At 41.4% G+C, this 24,808-nt stretch overlaps 1 protein-coding gene across 6 annotated transcripts in view; it reads right to left on the reverse strand.

The window, feature by feature from the left end:
• Parn (poly(A)-specific ribonuclease) overlaps positions 1-24,808 on the reverse strand; it is a 138,439-nt gene that overhangs the window by 67,679 nt on the left and 45,952 nt on the right. For all 6 annotated transcript variants that reach the window (XM_031363092.1, XM_031363090.1, XM_031363089.1 and 3 more), the window contains exons 19-21: positions 7,068-7,123; positions 6,383-6,469; positions 3,346-3,420 (exon numbers count right to left, since the gene is read on the reverse strand). In XM_031363092.1, coding sequence (XP_031218952.1) covers positions 3,346-3,420; positions 6,383-6,469; positions 7,068-7,123 — 218 coding nt within the window. The remainder of the gene's footprint in view (positions 1-3,345; positions 3,421-6,382; positions 6,470-7,067; positions 7,124-24,808) is intronic.

Genomic DNA, 24,808 nt, shown 5'->3' on the forward strand with positions numbered 1-24,808 from the left:
CAACAGTCCAACCAAGTCCATGCTATCATTCTTACTACACAGAGATGAAAAGAACTTAGCAGGTTATGTAGCATGCTGGCATCATACACCATACATGGTTGAGCAGTGCTGACACCACAGTCTTAAGTTTTTACTTCTATAAGACAGCCTGTATCCCTGAAAGAGTGAAAAGCTAAGCAAAAATATCAAAGTATTTGGAACTGAATTTGCATATGTAGAAGTTCAAAGTTTTAACACTTTACAGCATCAGTTACATTATGCTAGTATTTGGCACTTGAAATAAAAAGCAGACAGACAAGCCTGGCGTGGTGGTTAGCATGCCTTTAGTCCTACCACTTGGGAAGGCAAAGATAGATAGATCTCCGAATTGGAGGCCAACCTGGTCAACAAAGTTAGTTCCAGAACAGCCAGGGATACACTGAGAAACTGTCTTAAAAAAACAAACAGAAAAAAGCCAACAACAAAACAAACAAAAGCTGCTCTTGCAGAGAACCCAGGTTCAACTCTTAACACCTATGTGGTGGCTCACAAACATCTACAACTCCAGTTCCAGGGAGGTGATGCCCTCTTCTGGCCTCCAAAGGCGCTAGGTCTGTATGAAGTACACAGACACACAAGCAGGCAATATACTCATATACATAAAAAGAAAGAAAAGAAAAAAATTGAATAAACAAACATTAAAGAAAAAAGGCAGGCTGGTGAGATGGCTCAGCAGGTAAGAGCACTGACTGCTCTTCTAAAGGTCCTGAGTTCGGATCTCAGCAACGACATGGTGGCTCACAACCATCCGTAATGAGATCTGACACCTTCTTCTGGTGCTTCTGAAGACAGCTACAGTGAATTACAAGCAGGGCCGGAGCAAGTGGGGCCGGCAGAGGTCCTGAGGTCAATTCCCAGCAGGCACACACATGATGGCTCATGGCCATCTGTACAGCTACAGTGTACTCATACACATAAAATAAATAAAATAAATCTTTTTTAAAAAAAAAGAAAAAAGACAGTAAAATTAATGCCAAAATTATTTAAGGATCAACAAAAGATGTGGTGATCCATTTTTCAGAACCCTTTTTAAAAGTAAATGAATTGTCATTCAGTTTGCTTGTAAAAAGAACATTTGACACAAGTTTAATGGCATGGATAAATCACAGCTAAACGGGAAAAGTACAAGATGAACGAACGGGTCAGTGAAGGCTTCAGAGGTGCCCCACTTCCCTCAATCTTGACACCTCAGATTCTCAAAGTACACCTTAACTTATTTTAGAAAAAGCACACTAGGAAAAGAACAGAATAGAAGCAAATGAGGAGACAGACCAAGTGCTGCTCTCTTAAGCTCCTCCTAATATAATCTTGTCTGCCTAAGGAACCGCATGAGCCAAGACAAGTGAGTATGTACAATAGAGATGAGCTGGAGAGATGGCTGAGTGGTTAAAAGCATTGCCTCTCCTCTGGGTTCCATTCCCAGTACCCACATGGTGACTCACAGCAGGGACAGCCAGAGCTACAGAGAGAAACCCTGATTCAAAACAAAGCAACACTTCAGCTTCTAACCAGAAGATTAATGATGTACATAAAAAGAGTGACCAACATAAGCATGCAAAACTAAGTTATTTCCTAGGTGCTGTCTATCACACACCTCATTTCATAAGGTTGTTCATTTGATAAGTACAAGAGTGACAAAGCATGGTTTCTATGCATCCCAGCTTGTCACTCAGGAACTCCTCCACACAGTGTTCCACTTAAGGATGCTTAGTTCTTCAGCAATGTTCCTGCTGGAAGCTGAAGCAGCACCACAGCCCATAAGATGTAAGGATCTGGGAAACTTAACAAACCCATCCCTTAGAAATTCTATTTTTCTGCACTTCTTGATATCACCAGTGAAATGCTTTGTACAATTATGCAAATAATAGATTGTGATAATTGGTCCAGTTTTACAAACAACAGAATTTTAAATAAGGGAAGTTAATAAGGAGACACCTCCCTTGTTGTGTGCTCTCCGAAAGTAATTGACAGAAAACTATAAAACATGTAGGATGTGCTGTGCCTCAACAGCGCCTGAGCCAGAGCCCTCAGAGCTTTTGGAGTGCCCAGCTTTCTTTTTAGTACAAGTATTTGTAGTTTGTAATGAATGTGCCACATACAAGTTTTGTAGCTTATTATTATGGAACAGCTTGAAGATCTACAGTAAGAATGCAATACTTATAAAGGTTTGCATTAATGAGAATCACACAGGAGTTCCAGGACAGCCAGTTATACAGAGAAACCCTATCTCAAAAAACAAAACAAAAACAAAAACAAACAAAAAAAAACCCTGAAGATTACACAGAAAACCTTTGTTAAGGATTTGTATAGATCTGATAATTGGCAAATTTTTATTTTTAAAATATTCTTATGCAAGAATTCTATTTAAGAATGTTCACTTATAGGACCAAAATATAAATAAAACTTTCATATATGTTTGACTTAAAAAAAACACAAAAACCTACTGACCTAGGGGATCCAACTCTATGGGATCCAAGTTTTAAATAGATTTACTAATGAAAAATTAAAAAACTAAATTAATTCTTTAATACCCAGACATAGAGATACATGCCTTTAATCCCAGCACTTGGGAAGTAAAGCAGGCAATTTCTGTGAATTCAAGGCCAGCCTGACCTACATAAGACAGAGTCTTGCTTTAAAGAAAACAAACATTTTGATATGCATATAATTTTGTTATTTTTGTTAAGACAAAAGCAATATACATACTAATGAGATAGATGTGCTTGTCTAACACAATACAACTTGAAGCTGTATTAATGTGACAGGTGCTAAGGAACGACAGTAGGAAAATGTGACCTCTTTATCCCCATAATTAATCCACCATGCTCTGTCAACAGAGCACTCTAAGTAAATTAGAATAGTGCAGTCAGAACGCAGGCTAATCTGGAACCTGAGGTGTTTCAGGCAGTTGATGCGGGTGCTGTGTCACAGGAGAGCACGTGAGAGCACGTGCAGCACAGAACACACATGCTGTATGCTCAGAATGAAGGCTGCCTCCAGTTCATTAGTGTTTGATTTTGAATTGTTTGATCATTGCATGCTCAGAAACCTTTCTTTATTGCCAAATTTTCAAACTGCACATTCAGTTACATGACATTACATGGCGTCTTGAGCCACAGTTTAGGTATCTTTAGATTAATGAGTCAAAAACTCATCTTATTAATTTTTTCTTTTATTTCACTGGCAAGCTAAAAATAAAACAAGCAGAAACGCCAGTGAGCCAGCTAGCTGCCTGAAACCACAGATGTCATAAAAGTCACCACCCCTATCTCATTAACAAACAAAGCAGATGTCCAGGACACTAACCAATTTGTACTTGTTCCGGCTGGCTGAGAGAAACAAAGGCTGATGTATCATCAATCCAGGATATCTGAATGTTACCTGTTAATGGTGAATTAAAAACAAAGTGAGCCTCTGAGCATTTAAAAAACCATACAATAAACTCAGTCTGGTGTAGTTCAGTAGAATCTAGAAGGATGAAGTACTGGTTTAAGGCTGAAAACCTCAGCACTACCCGGCTTACCAACAACTTTCAATCCACTATTTATTTCTGTTAAAACTTCAAGACAGACTAGCAGGTGGCTCTGCGCATAAAAGAGCACTTGCTATGCAAGCATGAGGACCTTATTCAAAAGCCTGTAACTCTAGCACTGCGGGGCTAAAAACAGTAGGATCTCAGAAACTCACTGGCTAGCCAGCCTGTGACAGTTTCGGGTTCAGCAAAAGAAGGAAAGTGCCACAGCAGGATGCTCCACCTCCTCCTCGAGTATAAGAGGTACATGTCCATGCATGCATACGTGCATGCACGCAGACACCCATGCAAACTTTCAAGAAAAAAGGAAACCTTTGAATTTTTTGTTTTAAAATCAAAATAGGGATGGGGAGAGGACTCTGTCAGTAAAGTGCTTGACCTTAAGAGACCTTAGTTTGATCCAAGCACCCACTGAGTATGCCTGCAGACAGTGCTGGGGAGGTGGGCATGGAAATCCCTACAATTCTCTGGTCAGCCAGAAAAACTGGTGAGGTGTGGGTTCAGTAAGAGACCTTGCACTAAAAAGGCAGATGGAGAGTCAGTGAGATGACTCACTGCCAAGACTAATGATCTGAGTTCCAGCCCTAGGACTCACATGCCGCATAACTTTCCAGAAATATACCTGCTCTTACTTACAGTATTCAAGGTTTCTTTTAAGTTAGGAGGTAATGTGTACCCATTTTTTAAAGACAGGAAAGCTTAGAAAACAAAAAGAGCATCTGTCAAATACTCAGTAGTGTGACTGGAGGGATGGCTCTGCAGGTAAGAACACTGACTCCTCTTCTAAAGAACTGGGGATAGAGGCTCACAACTGTCCGTAACTGCAGTACCAGGGGATCCAATGCTCTCTTCTGACTTTCAGGGCACTGCACACACATGATGCTAATACAGAAATGCAGACAAAACAACCATATAGATTTTTTTCAATGAATCATAATAAAATACCCAGTGGTAAATGCATCTTCCTTCACTTTCATCTGATTTCTCTATGTTGCTTTTAAAATAGTGTTAATTATGCAAGATCCTATTCCATATCCTCCTTGTAATCTAAGTATTAAAATACACTTTAATAGGGGGCTGGTGAGATGGCTCAGCGGATAAGAGCACTGACTGCTCTTCTGAAAGTCCTGAGTTCAAATCCCAGCAACCACATGGTGGCTCACAACCACCCATAACAAGGTCTGATGCCCTCTTCTGGTGTGTCTGAAGTCAGCTACAGTGTACTTATGTATAATAATAAATAAATCTTTAAAAAAAAATACACATTGATAATTTTAATATTTTCTTAAATGTCTATACCTCTGCATATACAATTCAAGTATTTTGTTTTATTCATTACTGTGTTAGGTGGTTTTATGTCAACTTAACACAGGCTAAAGTCATCTGAGATGAAGGAAACATCAATTAAGAAAAAATGCCTGAGCCAGGTATGGAGGCACACGCCTTTAGTCCGAGCACTTGGGAGGCAGAAGCAGGTGGATTTCTAAGTTTGAGGCTAGCCTGGTCTACAGAGTGAGTTCCAGAACAACCAGGACTACACAAAGAAAGAAAACCTTGTCTCAAAAAAAAAAAAAAAAGCAAAAAGAAGGAGGAAGGAAGGAGGGAGAGAAGAAGAGGGAAGAAGGAAGAAAGGAGGGAGAGAGGAGGAGGGAGAGAGGAGGAGGGAGAGAGAAGGAGGGAGAGAGGAGGAAGGGGGAAGGAAGAAAGGAAAGGAGAGAGAGAGACAGACAGAGAGAGAAGGAAAGAAGAGAAAAAGTACCTGCATCAGTTTAGGCTGTCCAAAATCCTGTAGGACATTTTCTTAATTAGTAATTGATGGGGGAAGCACCTAGCCTATTTTCAGTGGGCTGGGCTTGTGGTCCTGGATCCTATAAAAAAGCAAGCTGAGCAAGCCATGTTGAGCAAGCCAGTAAGCAGCACTCCTCCAGAGGCTCTGCATCAGCTCCTGACTCCACCCTGGCCTGTTTGAGTTCCTTTAGAGATGGACTACAACACAGACATACCCTTTCCTCCGCACACTGCTTGGGCAGAGTGTTTCATCGCAGCAATGGAAACAAACCCTAAGATAATCACGATTATGTGTATTCCAGAAGCCACAGCATGTATGTGGAGGTCAGAACAACTTTGTGGACTTGGTCCTCTCCTTCCACTTTTACATGGGTTCCAGGGATTGAACGCAGATCACCAAGCTTGCAGAGCAAATGCTGAGTCATCTCATCAGCATATGAATATTTTCTTAAATCTCTACATCATAAATCTTTTGAGGACGTACAAGTATTTACTAAGCAACGTTACCATGGCCAGTTTGTCACCTTCACTTTAAGAATTTCCAAAGAGAATAAATAGCTTCAGTACTTCATTTGTTAAAATAATAAACCTGTACATTCACAAACCATGTGCAGAGGTCTAACTCATGACCTGATGAGAATGAGAGGAACTGCCTATGTTATGCATATATGGAGTCTAGGTTGGCTCACACATCTGTGTTTGTTGATTAATTTCAAGCAGAAACTGTCTGTCAGTATAAAACAGACATTCTCTCTGGATTTAATCTTAGAAATTATTTACCACTGGTCTAGGTTTGGTTTCCTTAGTTCACAGGAAGAGCAGTCACAGTGATGGCTCCCTGTTTTCTTGGACTCTTGTTAGCAAAGATTATATGACCTCAGCTCACTTTAGAACATAACAAGTCCATGAGTGAAGCTAACTCTGCGTATGGACTTTAAAATCTTTGACAGGATCTACTTCTAAGTATCTATACACCAACAGGAGTCAAAACCTGAAAATAACTATCACAAGTTCTTTGCTCACCAAAGGCGCTGAAGAGCTGGTACAGGTCACTGGTTTTCCATTCTTTAGGGAAGGTCACATGGAGAACATGATCCCGCTTAGGTTGCACTACAAGATACAATATGACAAAAGGGTGACAGTTGAAAAGTAATCAAAGTATTGGCTAGGGCAATAGCTCAGTTTGTAAGATGCTTGCCACACAGGGACAAGACCTGAGTCCTCCAGAATCCCCATTAAAACAGGTAGATGAGGAGGAATGTGTTCCAAGTGCCAGTGCAGGGAGGGCGAAACAAGAAGGGGTTTCTCCCTAGCGCTCTCTGGCCAAGCAGTCTGACCTAATCAGTGAGCTCCAGGTAGACACTAGGTTTCAAAAATCAAGGTGGGATGCTCCTGGGGAACTTTTTTTTTTTGTTTTTTTGAGATAGGGTTTCTCTGTATTGCCTTGGCTGTCCTGGGACTCACTCTGTAGACCAGGATGGCCTCGAACTCAGAAATCCACCTGCCTCTGGCTCCCAAGTGCTGGGATTAAAGGTGTGTACCACCACTGCCTGGCTTCTCATGAACTTTTAATTATGCAATCTCTATCAACCATAAACTACTGCTCATTTTTAAGTAAAAAATATCTTATCAGCATTCTTTTTCCTGTTATACCTTTCAGGCCATACTCTGACAATAATAGATAAAGAGGGAATCAAAATATACTTACAGTCTGGCCCTTCCAAGTTTAAATAGGGAATATCCATGACCCTCATAAGAAATAACCTACCAAAAGAAAACAAACAAATAAATAGTTCACAAACTAATTTCTTTCTTTCTTTCTTTTTTTAAAAAAGCATCTATTAAAATGTAAGCAGAAGCTGCCTGTTACTGTGCCTGTCTGAATGAGTACAGCCTTCACAGACTCATGTTTGCATACCTACAAGCTCTAACCCTCTGAAACCATTAGCCCAACTAAATAAATTCTTTCTTCTCTAAGTTTCCCAAATCATAGCATTTTGTCACAGCAATAGAGAAGTAACAAATACATTTACATTATTCTATTTCTAAAAAAAAAAAGAATTCTTAAATTCACTTTAGAGATTTTTTTCCTTTTTAGCTAATTATGTATTATAAAGATAAAAATACAAATTGTGATATGTCCGACACCTACAACAGTTTCTAGCACTCAGTAGTTTCTCAATAATGCCAACTAGATTAATGAAATCATTAATGAAAAGTTGAAAGAATTCTGTCCTACTAGTTAGTCCAAAAAAACAAGAAAGCAAGTACTAACTTGTCAGTAACATGCAAAAGGTTTCTATACAGTTATATTTTTGAGGGGAGGGTGACATTCATTTATTTCTATTTTTTTATATTTTAATAAACCTCAAAGTCACTGGGTGTAGGGTAGACCCTATAGACTGTCTCAAGTGATCACATTATTATAGCTATGTAAGACATATCTGAAGAACAAAACAATCCTTAATAAAGAATGTCACTATGGGGCTAGGGAGATGGCTCAGTGGCTGAGAATATTTGCTGTGCAAGGACGAGGACCTGAGTTCAAATCCCTAGCATCCATGGATAAAGCCAGGTAAAGCTGCAGAGCACTAAGGGAAGTGGAGATCGCTGGGGCTCCCTGGCTGTCTCAAGAGGACCTGGTAGAGACTGACGGAGAAGGATAACCAGAGCATCTTCCTCTGCCTCCATATGCTACACAGGCACACTCACTCACCTGGCCACCTAGCCCATCCCCCACACACATGTGCATAGACCCACACACATATGGCTTTCACACAAATATAAAGCACAGCAAGCATTTTATGTACAGTTTCTGAAATGGATTCAAATACACACTTAGAATAGTACTTATTAATTACATCTGTCTGCAATGTCTCTCTTTTATTAGCTAGATTATGACCAAAAACAGGCTTTCTGTTGTGTCTGTAATGACACTAATGAGCTCTACTTGGATAACAACATATTGTGTTCTTCTGTTAGAGGAGCCATTATACAGCACATTAAAAAGGCAATCTAAGTGCTCAACAAGCAATTAATTTGGCTCCAGTGACCTGCAATTAAGGAACATTATTCCCAGGCACTCAAAGGCAAGCAGGGTATGATTAGCTCACAGATAAACCATTGGCAGAACAACTTTGCTCTGTTACTTTAAGAAAAAATAAAGTCAATAGAGAGTTTGTGCGGGCCTTCAGTATAATAAAGCAAATCCTGTAACTAAGAAATCAAATGTATTTTTAGCTCACCAATATAGGCTAGAGTCCACTACTATGCTTATGTAACTATGTCACCCAAATGAATCAATGTTCCTACAGTGAGAGGAATTGATAAAACAGAACCATAGCACAACACACCTGAGATCACTGGGCAGCTACCAGTATACTAACCACCCAGAGCATGGCACGTTTCACAAGGGTCAAGGCAGGGAAAGTATTATACTTTGTATAATTTCAAGTTTTTCTTTTAGTAGATTTACATAGTTTCCCTAATTCTAAAAGTCAAATTAAAAATAAAACAAAAATATCCATTTCAGACCAACAAAATGTCATGACAGGTAAAGGTATTTGCCATATAAGTCCGGTATCCTGAGTCTGATTCTCCAAAACCCATGTAAAAGTGGAAGGAAAGAAAGGATACCACAAAGATGAGCTTCACAACACGCTGTGGCAAACACTCACATGCACATCATGGACACCTGTATTGAGGTTTGATCTTCTGGTATGCTAAATACTGGTTGCTTCCATAGATCACACGTAGACCCAGGTAATGCTATGTGACCTTGCTCCCCAAGTTATCCCTGATTGGTAAATAAAGATACCCACAGCCAAGAGCTAGGCAGAAGAGACGAAGGCAGAGTTTAGGGTTCCTAGGCTTAGAGTTGGAAAACTATGAGATATAAAAAAAGAAGATGGAGAAAGAAGAAGCTGGCATGGGGTAAGAATCTTAAAATAATTGCCATGTTGGTTGGTTAACTGGAGTTAAGAGCAGATGTCAAGTTATATAAAGGGATTAATAGCTGGTAAATGAACACAATAGCATAGAGGATAGATGAGGATATAGATATCTGCCCAGCTCTTGTGCTGATAACACTTAGAAATATAAAAGTTGTGTGTGTGTTTTATCCAGGAACTAAATGGTCAAAGGCAAAGTAGAAACCCCGGATTGAGATATTTTTCAACAACACACATGTACAATAATAAATTTGGAAAATTACAAATTGAGGCTGGGGAGCAGCTCAGAGATTACTAGCTGCTCTTATAGAGGATCTAGGTTTCATCCCCTGCAATCAACCACATGGTGGCTCTCATGCTGGGAATTCCAGTTCCAGGGGATCCAATGTTCTCTTTTGAACTCTTTAGTACTATGCACACATAGTACATATATAGAAATGTAGGCAAAGCAATCATACCCATAAACAAGTTTAAATTCTGTGGGAGGAAAAGAGACTTTAAGAAATATATACCAGGCTGGGCAGTGGTGGTGCACGCCTTTAATCCCAGCACTTGGGAGGCAGAGGCAGGCAGATTTCTGAATTCAAGACCAGCCTGGTCTACAGAGTGAGCTCCAGGACAGCCAGGGATACACAGAGAAATCCTGCCTCAAGAAACTGTTGCTCTTGTAGAGGATGCAGATTCAGTTCCTAGAACCCAAAGAGCAGCTTACAACCATCTATAACTCTAGTTCCAGGAGATTTAATGCCATCCTCTGGCTTCTGAGTACCAGGCATGCCGATGATGAGACATACATGCAAGCAAAACACTCCTACACATAAAATAAATCTAAAAATGTTTTTAAATTATCACTGCTTATCATTTTGCTAATATCAAGTATAAAAATTAATGAATGGCAGGATAGGAGAAACTGATTATAGATCACTTGTCTAACATGTGTGAAGTCCTGAGTTTAATCTCTAGCATTATAAAATAAAAAAATTTAAAGTCAAGGAACATACATAGAGATAATTTAAAATTTTTATCTTAATTTCAAGAATAAAAGTTGATCTGGGTGTGGTGGCCCACAATTATAATCTCAATCCTCATGAGACAAAGGCAGATAGCTATATGTAAGTTCAAGGCCTGGTCTACATAGAAAATCCCAAGCCAGCCAGTGCTACATAGTGAGACCCGCAGACCCTGAGGCTCTGTCTCAAAAAAAAAAAAAAAAAAAAAAAAAAGGAAAAAGGGAGAAAGTTGAATCAGTAATATGCTCATTGCTATACTATAAACAAAATAATAATGAAAGTTAACTGGCTACTGGGGGAATAAAGGTGTCAATAGTCTTTCTTGTTGGTGTTTTTTTTCCTTGTTTGTTTTTCTGAGACAGGGTCTCACTATCTATCCCTGGCTGGCCTGGAACTCACTATGTAGACCAGGCTGGCTTCAAACTCCCCGTCTCTGCCTTCTGAGTGTTGGGATGATATCAACAAAGGGAAGCTCAAGAGCAAAGAACAGACTCAAACAGAATCCTGAAGACAAGTTATTACAGTTTAGGAAGAAAACCCCAGGGCAGGCAAGCTGTAAGTCTGGTAGCTGCCAGGAAAGGAAGGGAAGAAATGAAGAAGAGAAGGAACAAAAGCCAAGTGTCTAAGATGGGCAGCATGGAGATCCGCCACCTGGCAGCAGGCAAGCACAAGGCAGAGAGGGGCTTTAGGAGGGGCAGGGAGGCCCACAGCACAAGGCAGAGAGGGGCTTTAGGAGGAGCAGGGAGGCCCACAGCATTAGGCAGGGAGGGGCTTTAGGAGGAGCAGGGAGGCCCACAGCATTAGGCAGAGAGGGGCTTTAGGAGGAGCAGGGAGGCCCACAGCACAAGGCAGAGAGGGGCTTTAGGAGGAGCAGGGAGGCCCACAGCACTAGGCAGAGAGGGGCTTTAGGAGGAACAGGGAGGCCCACAGCATTAGGCAGAGAGGGGCTTTAGGAGGAGCAGGGAGGCCCACAGCATTAGGCAGAGAGGGGCTTTAGGAGGAGCAGGGAGGCCCACAGCAGTAGTTAACGTTTAAAAGCATACTTGGGCTCTGGCCAGCATCTGAAAGAAAAAGACAAAAAGAAAAAGAAACAGTTATGCCTTTCTAAGGAATGGCTGGCAGACCCAGCCAAACATTGTGGCAGCTCATGAGAAGTGGGACGAAATTCTGAAAAGGAAAAGCACATCCATCATCTTGAGGTGAACCTTCCTTTCTGGGAGTGAATCCCTTGCTAGGTCCCTGGCCTCACTGGATTAACCCTCAGAAGAGTAGATGAAGACCCAGAGGTGAGTGTATTCTTTACACTCCCAATCTTAATCTCCTTGTAGCAAACAGAGGGAAATATAGAGACTCATCGCATGCAATTCTAAGAATGAAGGACAGTGAATGGTCAGCCCAACACAAGACATTTGGATAAATCCCTTAAGGCTCAGGGAACAGTTCAGAAGAGGGGTTGGAACAAGTATAGAAAGAGCCAGAAGACAGAAAGAAGGGATGCAGAGCCATAACTCCTAGACAGAATACGGCATGGCAATCATGAACCCACAATAGCTACACTGGCACTGAGCCATACACACCAGGGCTATCTTACAGTCAACTATGGACAGGGAACAGGCCCAGAAGGCCCTACCATTTACTGCTGAACTACTGGCAACTAAAGGAGGAAGTGTAAACACCAGCTGTCAGCCACTGGTGAGCCTACTAGGTGCTAATGTATACCTCCAAACCCAAGGTCACTGAGACAGTCCTAATTAAACTCTGTATGTCACAAAACAAAACAAAAAATCATAGATATGGAAAGGAAATTGTAAGAAAAAAGAGGACCTGGCAGGGGACAGAAGGCAATGAGGGAGGGTAGAGGGAAGAGCAGCCAGAATGCACTATGTACATGTGCAACACTGTCAAAACCTAAGACTTGGTAATAAAAAAGTAAGGAAGTATTCATCCTCGGGCAAAACATCCAGATCTCTCCCATGTCAGTCCTGAGCTGTCAGATTTGCCTTCCCAGTATCTGACAGGAGTCACTGTCACGTGAATTATTAACAGCACTTTTCTCAACTTTCACGACGAGGCTGCAGAGGAGGGCATAGAAATCAGACCTGTTCATGACATGGCACAGGGACTCTAGAGAGAGCCTCCCAACCGTGAGAGTAACCCTAATGCTGCAGAGCTGAACCAAAGAAAATGTTCCCGCAGCTTTCCACCTCCTATACCATATGTGTATCTGCTGCCACCCTGAGCTCAGTGCATGAGTTGGCCAGAAAGTAAGCTTTAGCCATGAAAGTTGCACTAAAGAACATCTCTGATCCATATAAGACAGAACTAATGCTCATAACCTTCATTGGACATGGAATCCTTTCCTCCACCTCCCACCCCCAGGGAGGGCACTGAAGTGAAAGGTTATTCTTTGGTGACACAATAGCTTGCCTTAAACTATGGCTCATCTGAATCATTCCCTACCTGTCCAAAAAAGATTACAAAATAATGCCAGTATTAACCCACTATATGCTACAATGTTCAAAGAAACACAAATGTAAATGTGGTACACAGAAAGTCAGTAAATAAAGGCTTTGCTGACAAGCCTGTAGCCCTGAGTTCAATCCTGAGGACTTATATCAGGAAAGACAACAACAGACTCAAGCAAGATGTTTCTGACCTCCACATATATACTGTGGCACATATACTGAGATTGTAGGGTTGAAAACTTAGCCAAGACTAAATAACAAGAACCAGCAGGGGACAGGGAGTCCTGTAGGTAGCTTAGACACTGCTAGCCAACAGCTCCCCACCCTGTTACACCACTGTGTGAAACTGCTGCCACCCTGAGCTTCTAGAGGCAAGCTGGAAAAAAACTGATTCTGATTAGAAATGAAAGAAAATAGCTCTTGACTTTCTGCACTGTAAATAGGGGACCATTCAGTATGACAACTGAAAGCATAGGGAGAAAGCAAGTAAGACACTAGAAACCAGTGAAATAAGTAGTTAGGGGCTCAGTGGTTAAGGGCACTGCTGCTCTTAGAGAGGATGAAGGTTGGGTTCTAAGAAGGTTGGCCTAAGATTGGCCAGCTCACAACCGCCATCTCTGATTCCAGCTGAAGAGCATCTCATGCCCTCTTCTAGTCTTTATAGGTACTCACACACACGTAACAGACACACTCATACCAGATACACACACAAACACACACACACACCAGATAACAACAGATACACATAGACACACACACACACACACCAGATAACCACAAATACACACACACACAAAACAGATAACAGACACACACACACACACAAAACAGATAACAACAGACACACATAGACACACACACACACCAGATAACCACAAATACACACACACACACACACAAAACAGATAACAACAGACACACATAGACACACACATACACACAAAACAGATAACAACAGATACACACAGACACACACACACACACACACACACACACATCAGATAACCACAAATACACACACACACACACAAAACAGATAACAACAGATACACACAGACACACACACACACACACACACATCAGATAACCACAGATACACACACACACACACAAAACAGATAACAACAGACACACATAGACACACACACACACACACACACACACACACACCAGATAACCACAGATACACACACACACACACAAAACAGATAACAACAGACACACACACACACACACACACACACACACACAAAGCTGGCAAACAGGGAAGAGTGCCAAGACTCTATTGCCACAGCTACTTGGGAAGCTAATAAAAGAGAAGTTAAGAGTTTGAGTCTTGCTTGGACAACATAGTAAGACTCCTTTCTTTAAAAACAAAACAGAACCTACTAAGCTCTGGAAGATACTCATATCCAAAGAGAAGGTCTCCACAGAGCCACCTGCCAGGGCAGCAAGGGCAGCTCCACACAATGCTGACCAATATGCCTAAAATCATTTCAGATATACCTTCTTCCTCATAGGTTTTCATAGGTGTGTGTATATATATAATGTGTGTGTGTGGGGGGGGGTATATGCAATTGTTTTAATTATACGTATATGTATGAGTACGGGCATATATGTATGTCAGGCCTGGTTTCTAAGACCTAAGAGGGCCACTATGTGGGTGCTAAGACCTGAACCTAAGAGGGCCACTGTGTGGGTGCTGAGACCTGAACCTGGATCCTCTGTACAAAAGAAGCAAGTGCTCTCGACTGCTGAGCCACCTCAGCAGTTTATATATTTTGAACTTGTAAGCTTATACAGTAGTATACTCAATTGAAAAATGGTGTGGTTTAAATAGGTATGGCCCCCATAGGCTTATATGTCTGAATGCTTGGCCTATAGGGAGTGGCACTCTTATGAGGTGTGGCCTTGTTGGGGTACGTGTTACCTTGTCACTGTGGGGGCAGGCTTTGAGGTCTTAAATGCTCAAGTTCAGCCCAGTGTAGGACAGAGTCCTCTTCTGCGGCCTGTGGATCAAGATTCTCAACTCCTTCTTCTCCAGCACTGTGTCTGCCTGCACGCTGCCATGCTTTCCACCATGATGAGAATAGACTAGATCTCTGAAACTGTAAGCCAGCCCCAATTAAATGTTTTCCTCTATAAAAATTGCCTTGGTCATGGTATCCCTCCACAGCAATAAAACCCTAAGACAAATGGAAAATACTGATCTCAATTAGTAAATGAAAAAGACACCAAGAAGAGATGTATTGGAAATTCAGTAAAATGGCAGTGGATTTACTTTGGGTTGAGAAATTTCAATTTATTTTTATGTTTTAATCTGTTAAAAAAAAAAAAAAGAATGTCAATTTCAGCTTCCCGAGATCCTTTGAGGCCTACAGGACAGGTAGCGAATTAACAGTAGTTCCCTTATTTAAACAGGTGAGAAGAAAGATTTTCATATTCAGTGGATGACCTTTGGCAACTAAAGGGGCAAAGAAAAGATCAGAAGAAGAACTTCCAGGGCTTACCAAGCCTGTCTACTGCAAGGCACTCTCTAGGCCCGTTCCCACCAAATGTATAAAACAAATTGCTTCAAAACATTTGTTGAAGCCTGTTGTGTGTGTGTAGGGGTGCACGCCTTTAATCCAGCACTCAGGAGGTAGAGGCAGGTAAATCTCTGTAAACTCGAAGCCAACCTGATCAGTAAAGCAAGTTCCAGGGCAGCCAGGGTTACACAGAAAAACTGTGTCTGGAAAAACAAACAAATCTGTGTTGATGGTGAGTTCTGAGTCCATCAGAAGGAGCTGGGGACCAGAATATATGCTCTAAAGCAAAATCCAACCCCTTAAGTAATGACTCCAGATGCTTGTGGGGAGTGCCAATTAATGCTCCAAGGGCTGATTAAACTATAGCTGCTATGAGGGCACACAGCCTAGATATGGGAAATGAGTCTGTTGCCCAATAAGGAGCTCTGTGTAGAATGAATTTTCAAGGCAACTGGAGCAATAGGACAGTGCAGAAAGCTGTGTGACCACAGATCAAAGGACTACCATGCTAAGTCTGCAGGACAAAACAATCTGCGACCTGGGCTTCTGGCCTTACACCAGGATGACACTGCATACCTGCTTAGAGAACTAGCCCTGCAGAGCTAAGGGCTAAGACACCCGAGGGGTCTGAATACAGGGTCTACCTGGGCTTCTGGTCTTACACCAGGATGATACTGCATACCTGCTTAGAGAACTAGCCCTGCAGAGCTAAGGGCTAAGACACCCGAGGGGTCTGAATACAGGGTCTAGCTTTTTGGTCCAGGCCTGACTGACCTGGAAAGAGTTATAGTGTCATGACATTCCTTAATAAGGAACTGTGTCTGTTCTGGGTTTTTCTCCCTAGCAAGAAGGAAAAGCTCACATACTCAAACTATTCATCCTCCTAAAAACTAAGTATTTCACTCTTTTGCCAAATACAGCTGAATCCTTCCCTATTCTAAGCTGGGGCACCAAAATGTTGAATGCTGTGTGACCCAACAGAAAGAATTCCTAACCTCCAGATGGGAAATTCAAACCTTTTAGCAGCTACCAGCTCTACTGTACTTGCCAACAGGGCACAGCAGTAAAAACATGCATAGGACTATAGTATGTCATAGCTCATCATTGTTAAACACATTTATGTGTTACTAAAACAACCAACCAACAAAAAAGCAATCTTACCATGAGGTCGGAAGTATGCTGACATCACTCACAAAATAAATACATTCACTTAGTCCACTAGACTTACCAAGCAAGCAAGCATTGGCCAGAAGGAACTTACTGCCACAGTTTATTTTATTTTCACTTAGGTAGGGGGTACAATTTTCAATCTAAATAAAGGATCACCCATATTTGTCCAGACGCCACTGCATGTCTTAAACAGAATTGACACTAAAATTTAGATTTATAAAAAAAGAATTAAAGAAAACCAACAGATTACTGGAACAGATTCCATCTAATGAACCATATCAAATTACATTAAATAAAAATGTTAAACTAAATATTATACAAAAGTAGTGTTATTAAAGCCTGGGAATCACTGCCATGTCAGAGGAAGCTGGTTCCCATGCTACCCAATAGCCAAAGACAACATCTTTCAGGACCAATGCTCAGGCCAAATGCTGAGAGAAAGAGGAATCTACGAGAGAGACACAATCCACAATCGGCCTCGTTCAGATTCTGTGCTATGGAGGAAAGAATTGAACCTTCAGCCAAAGACAAATAAACACTGTCCCTGACTCGACTACCCTGGGACAAATGTCACAGCTTTGAAATGCAGATATTAACACCCACCTATAAGACTTGCTGTCAGAAGTGACACTGTAAGTGGTAGAAGGTGTTCAATAGGTATGCTATCTCCTAACTGGGTTACTGGGTTACATTACTCTTGTTTTCACATGTGCGTGTGCGTGTGCGTGTGCGTGTGCGTGTGTGCATGTTCACAAGTTCATGTTAAGGTTCAAGCTTAGAATCTGGTATCATCCTGGATTGTTTTCCACATTACTCATTGAGGCAGGGTCCATTGTTGAACCTGGAACTCAGCATTTTAGCTAGTCTGGATGGCCCGCTTGCTCTGGGACAGTAGTTCTCAACCTTCCTAATGCTTTGACCCTTTAATACTTACTGTTCATGTTGTGGTGTCCCCAACCATAAAATTATTTTTGCTACTACTTCAATATCTGTGATTTTCCTACTGAATGATGTCTCAGTTCCTAAGACCATCAGTAATATATATTTTTTGATGGTCACAACTCACAGACTGAGAACCATTGCTCTAGGGATTGACTCCCCATCTATAGGATTATAGCTGGGCCACAAAACCCAGCCATCTTTTACATGGCTCTGGTTTTATGCTTTACCCTCTAAGTCATCTCCTCAATCCAATCACTCAACTACATTTCTTTGAGAACATATCTTACTGTTGACCAGTTACAAATTACATAGTGTTGAAAATAACCTCTTGTTCTAAGCCAAGATCAATGAAAAAAACACATTAAAAAAAAAGTTTTTTGCTACACATGGTGATGCAAGCCTTTAATCTCAGTATCTAAGAGGGAGTAACAAGCAGATCTCCAAGAATTAGGGACCAGGCCTCTAATAGAGAATACCAGGCCAGTCAGGGATATACAGTAAGACCCAGGCTAATAATAATAACTACCACAACAATAACAAAAAAATAATGCTGACTTTACTACTAGTAGGACAAAGAATGGTAGCCTTCAAAAAATGGCCACCATTAATCGCCAGGACTTGTAAATGACAATTTGGGGAGGGGGTTGTCATAATAATTGTTATAAAGGACTTTGAAGCAAGAATACCCTGGATTATCCACATGGGCCCTAAATGTCATTACAGGTAATCTGAGAGAGGCTGAAAGAGATGGGACACCTTCACAGAGAGGTAGCATTCTGGAACTGCAGAGGGAAAGGTTGAGTAATGTGGTCACAAGTCAAAGAAGACCCAGCAGTACTGGTAACACCAGCTAGGGGAGGCCTTTGGAGGGAGCATAGTCCTGCTGATTTGGAACTAGGAACATACATCTCTGATATTCTAGGTACCAAGCTTGCAGTAATTGTTATCTACACTACAGGTAGGGCACAAAGATAATCCCCATCATCGAAGAGGCAAGCTGCTCTAAGAAGCATCTGGGAGTTGATAAATTTCATTCCACCTCAACATATTACTTTTTTATTGTAATGTAATGTTAAGTTAAGCCAGGAAGAAATGTGCTTTAAAGTAGCCAGAGCAAACACAAGACCAGCTCAGTCTGGCAAGACCCTGTGTTGTCCATGAGGCTACCTTGCCAAGTGGAGCATGCTGGGGGCACCTCTTAATGTTTCCTTAAAAAGCAGTCTTTTAATGAAGCCACTGAAAGAGCACACCTCTCTCTCTCTCTCTGTCTCTCTCTCTCTGTCTCTCTCTCTGTGTGTGTGTGTGTGTGTGTGTGTGTTTATGTGTGTGTTTTCAAGCCATCCTTGGTGTTTTCCTCAAGAACTCCCACTATATTTTTTGAGATAGAGTTGCTCACTAACACTGAAGCTTACGAGCTGGTTAGGCCGCTTAAACAAGACGACCCTGGGGTCATCCTGCTGCTGCTTTCCAGAAAGGAAAACCATGTACACCATGGCCAGCTTTTAAAGTAGATGATTGGGATCTAAATTCAGTATACACAGCAAGCTCTTTACTCACTGAGCCATCTCCATAGCCCTACCAATAATGTTTTGGCGATCAAAAGTTCAAAATGAAATTAGACAAGATGATACCAACCAACTGGAGTACCAACTGATACCAATTATGAGTAATTCGGTATACCCAAGACAGAACGATCCTTTCTCTTGATGAACAACAATATACAAAACTCCTTTTAAAGCCAAATGTAACAGTGCAAATAGTGCAAGGCAGGAAGATCACAAATTGAAGGCCACCCTGGGCTACATAACAAGAGCCATCCGTCTGGGTGATGTGACTCTTGTCCAGCAGATGTTCCCTGGTACTACAGCTACCCCTATACCTCTGCCACATTGCTTTTAAGCCAACCTCTTAGTAGAGACAGTCCCACAAAGACACATCTATGCATCTGGAAGTGATCATGATATACCACAATTACAAAAGAAATTGTTCCTGGTGTTCCTAAAATGTCAATAGTTTTAGCACATTAGGCTCCACTGGAGCAATGCACTGCTCAAAAACAAATGGGCCACGAAAGAACCAAAGGACACATCCATAGGAAGGTGAAAGATTAAAGGAGAGAAAGCAGGCTGGGGGTGCCTGAGGGTTAGAGTTCTGCTAGGGGATCAAAAAGTTCTACAATTAGAAGGTGTTGGTGGTTGCTCAATATTGTATTTAAATGTGAAAAATAGAAAAAGTTATAGGTGTTTTATTACAATTTTAAAAAATTAACAGCCCTAGCTGTTAAATGGCTTAGTGAGTTAAAGTGCTTGCCACATAGGCCTGAGGAATCGAGTTAGATCCCCAGAAGACATAAAATGGCAGTAGAAAACTGGCTCCCAAAAGTTGTCCTCTGACCAGCACACATCTGTATACAGTGCACACCTACATATGCATATATATCCACAAAATGAAATCTTAAAAATTAACTTTATATGCCAATATGTTAAATTATATACTCTAGATGGATAGATGAACCATGTTATGCTGAACTTCTATTTCAGTAAAGCAGGTAAAAAAGAAAACGGAAAAAAACAGCATGTGCTAAATTATTTTAGCAGATGTCATCTCCTTACTACCCTTGCTCCGTGAAAACACCACTGAACACTGGGCAGCCAGCAGATGACAGTCACTGGGCTCTCAGGGGAAAACAGAACATGGAAAGTGACCACCCTGCTTCCAGTCTCCACACCTGTCCAGAGGATCAGAGGCAAGTTGCCCGAGACCTGTATGCTTGGCATGGAGGAGCACGCTGTACTGCATCTTTTCACCCTCAGAGTCTGGAAGAAGAATCCAAGCAGCCACAATTTACAGATGAGACAGCAAACAATTTAACTCTTAAACTCAGACAGAAAACAGTCCTGCACAGCTTACACTGGCACTAACAAGTGACAAGCTGTAAGGAGGGGAGACTGCACGGTATGACCAGGGACAGAAGTAAAACAGTGCTCTCTGGGGGCTGAACAGAGAGACAGAAGAGTATGCCCTCTCCCACACATTACCACCAAGCACCGCTGACCTTGCATACACACTGCTGGGCATGAAGGCCACTGATGAACCACTCTCCCAGGAGCTGAGGCTCTAATTCTCCAGTCTCAAAACCACTTCAATGAAATGGTGCACACCTTTAACCCCAGCATTCAGGAGGCAGAAGAAAGATCCCTATGCTCAAGGCCAGCCTGGTCTACACAGTGGCTTCACGACAGCCAGGACTACACAGAAATACCCTGACGTAAAACAAACAAACAAAACAAAATAAAAAAAAACACAAGCCAATCAACTTTGATAAATTTTGAGACATACAATATATAAAAGAAAAACAAAAACAAAACAGGACAAAAACAAAACAACAACAACAAAAAAAAAAAACAGGGCCATCAAGATGGCCAGCCTGACAACCTGAGTTTGATCCCTAGAACCCACGTAAAGATAAAAGGAGAGCACTAACTCCCAAAAGTTGTCTTCTAACATCCACACAAGAATCAAGGCATATATGAGCTATGGTACGCATGCATCTGCACTCACAGTAGTCCCCAATATTAATAAGTAAAAAAAGAAAAAATTAAAGAAAGACCCTGTCTATTGCTTGAAATGGGTTTGGCCTAATGTTGCTTATATTATAATGTTAATTTTGATCCCCAAAACTGCTTACACTAGTGTCTACATGGAAGACACTGAGGAACTCTGTCCCCAGTTGGCTCTGATTGGTAAATAAAGATACGAGCAGCCAATGACAGGGCAGGAAAGACAGAGGCGGGACTTTTAGGATTTCCAGGCTTGGAAACGGGAGGAGAGGAAGAAGCAGAGTTACCATGAGAGGGACATAGAATGGACCAGCCATGTAAGAATTCGGGTACCTGATTGGGTCTGGGGTAGCAAACATGAAATACAGATTTTAAAGGATATTAACTCTGAATACCAGAAGGGAGTGTTTGTTAGCCAAGGGAAGGGTTAGAAGTGCCCAGCCATTGAGCTAGTCAAAGCATATCAAAATTAACTGGTGTGTGTGTGTGTGTGTGTGTGTGTGTGTGTGTGTGTGTGTGTGTGTGTGTGTGTATGTTTCATTCGCAATCCAGGTAGCAGCTCTTGGGCAGGTGCACACATGCAACCCGTTGGGAGCACAGGGCGGGTTGACTACAGTTAAAATTGTCAGAACATGGTCACTTTCCTTAGATGAAAGAAATAAAACATGAGTGTGCTTTATTTGGGGGACCGGACTGTAAGGAATCTTCTCCCCTCTCTGCTTGCTGCTCTTGAATATGCTGTCACAACCTTCCGTAATAATAATAACCGTAGCATTACGGTCATCTGAATAACAGGATATTAGTGTTTTAACTGCCCAATTCAAAGCCATCTTGCTTCTCTGCCCAGGCTGGCACAGTCCTCTTACTTGAAAGCAGAACACACAAAAGGAGACACTTCCCATTTGCAGTCTCCACACTCAGATCTATAGCCAAAGGGTAAGATATTTCACTGCTAGCATTAAAACTAAGAATGTAAAACCTACATCTTACCAAACCACAATCGTTTTTTAGGGAGCAGGGCGGGGAGGCAGTGCTGAGTAGAAGAGGAGCCCCTACTTTCATAAAGCTTCTTAGAAGGTTATCTTTAAGAGATGTCAGGATGCCTTGCAGACAGGCAGCTCAGCTACCTGTTCATAAGATACCAGGCAAAGGCTTGACTCTCCTTCTGTGGTTCAGTAACAGTAAAAGCAGAGGATATTTTTATTTCATTCCAGCCTGAAAGGGCTTGGCCAAATTATCTTTTCTACATCTGGGTTTTTATGCATGGATTAAAATAGATCAAGGTTATAAAAGACCATGTCCTGACCAGAGAGTTCCCCACAGAAACAGGCAGGACACTGCCACCAGACTCTCATTGCCATGCCTCAAGTTTCTTTGACTCTTTCATACACACACACACATACACACACACACACACACACACACACACACACACACACATACATACAGACTTCACTGGCTGGAGGTATAGCACAGTTGTAAGGTTTAGCACACATGGAATACAGGGTTACATCCCATTGTCAGTGGGTACACACATATTCACATGCACACACACACAATTTTTAAATGCAAATATGAATTTATTTTTATTCAAGGTTTACCCATTTCTTCTTCATTAAAAGTTCTATATATAATTATTATTCTGTGTGTGCACGCTATGTGTATATGGGTGCACATGTCACAGCATGTATGTGGAAGTCGGAACAGTTCTGTGGAGTGAGTTCTCTCACTCCACCTTTAATGGGTTCTAAGAACCAAACTCAGGTTGCCAGGCTTGTGTGCCAAGTACCTTCACCTATTGAACCATCCTGCCAACTTTACTTTTAAAACAGAAATCTGATGACAGCAAAACACACTATTATTTGTGATGCGTGAGGGCAGCGTGGTGTTCAGCAGACTTCATGTCAGTGTGGGAAATCTACATTTAGAGAAATGACTATAAAAACTAATTGTCCTGAATAGAAAGAGACAAGACAATTGGAAATTCAAGATCTTCCTCAGTCAGCTACACAGAAAGTCTGAAGACAGAGGCTAACCGAGAACCTGTTTCAAAAGAAAAATAAAAAAATAAGATAATGAAATAAGTTGACCTTCAGAAAAAGAACCTTTTATTCTCCCATCTTAATTGTAGTCTCCAAGGCGTACTACCCCTCAAGCTGCTAACCTAGGCCTTGTCCTGGAAGCTTCTAGCCTCCAAACAATCTTATCTAGACCTAGAATGTTTTCAGCCTCTGAGATTTATTTACTACTGAGTAAGCTCACCCTTTCTAGTTCTTTCAATTCAGCTGTTATGGCTCAAACTCTTCTCCAAACTGACTGATTCAATCTGGCTTCTCTCCTGAATTGCTCTGCTTGGCCTCAAACTAATTCTGGCAATCTGTTTTACTCTTCAGGCTCCTTCTTATTCTTTGGCTTGATCTGTCTTTACCTGTGTCTAGCTTGTTCTCTCTCTGTCTCTCTTCAACCTGTCTCTCTATAACTGTCCTGGTAAAACTGCCTCCTTTCTCTGTACCGCCCCTTAAGTAGCTTCCCTTTCCTCTCTTCTCTTGAAAGTTGGGCATATCCTATTCTGTCAGATCTTTCTCTGATTCATCAGGTTGTCTGCTACTCAATTAGATATCACTTTTAAATGTGGGTGTTTCTACACACTAACTTTACCTTCATTGTTTGGGATTAAAGGTGTGTACTAAGGGTGTGTCTGGATTGCAGGAAGAGGGTTTAAGGTGTGTGCTAAGGGCTGAGCCACACCACAAGTAGAAACAGGTTTTTCAGTAAATAATACAATCTCGGAGTTACACTGTGATCAAATGTCCTGCAGCAAGAAAAGTTATATTTTTCTAAAATCATTAATTGATATAATATTGGAAGCCAATGTTTGATGTTTATAAAGGGGGTAACTTGAAAAATGAAAAGACGAAAGTTTTAATATGATAAGTCAGATCTGCAAGAGCAACGTGACTGCTAAGAAGGAAGATGTGGTCTAACCATCTCCTCCAACCCCAGAATAGCTGTAGCCATTCTGTTCCATGCCTGACAGCTATTTCATATTGTTGCTGTAACATGCCTACCAGTCATTGACACATAAAAATAATTTGACTCAGAGCAGGATCATGCTGATCACATATCCTGTTAATATATATCCTGAAGCTTGTTAATCTTAAGGAATTCCACAAAGCTTTACATAGAACCCATCGAGTTAAAGGTTAATATAAACTGTTATGGCTTGAGTCAGAGATGATGACCGGGCAGAACCTCCTGCACATACATATGAGTTCATTGTGTTTTTTGTGGCTGACACTGAAGAATGCTACTAATAAGCCAGAGTTATGATTATAATACTCATGCTCTGTTATCTCAATGTTCAAACATTCCCTCGCTCACCACCTCTCTTACCTCACTCAGGACCAATCAGCTTTTAAAGACCAGCTATACTCTGTCTAGTAAGTAAGCTAAAATGTAATACTGCTCCCCCATTGCCTTTTAAATGTTTGAACCTGGTTTTTCCTGTAAAAAGCCTGCTTGCAGGACAGATGAGTACCACAATTAGGTTATTCCTTTTTGTGGTCCTGGTCTGATCAGTATCAGGGTGTGTATACAATAAACCATCCCTGTCCGACTGAGATCAATATTCGTGTGCTCTGTGCAGTAACTCCTAGACCACAACAGAAGAGATGTCAAAAGTAGCAGTGGCCCCCCACTGCAGGTGCATCAGAAGATATGACTGTACAGGCCCAAGATATTACAACACATAGTAGGAAAACCACAATATTTTCTCTTCAAAGGTAAGACAAATATCTTTCTTTTACAAATAAGAAAAATAAGGC

The sequence above is a fragment of the Mastomys coucha genome, unplaced genomic scaffold (assembly GCF_008632895.1).
Source record: "Mastomys coucha isolate ucsf_1 unplaced genomic scaffold, UCSF_Mcou_1 pScaffold12, whole genome shotgun sequence".
Lineage (NCBI taxonomy): Eukaryota > Metazoa > Chordata > Mammalia > Rodentia > Muridae > Mastomys > Mastomys coucha.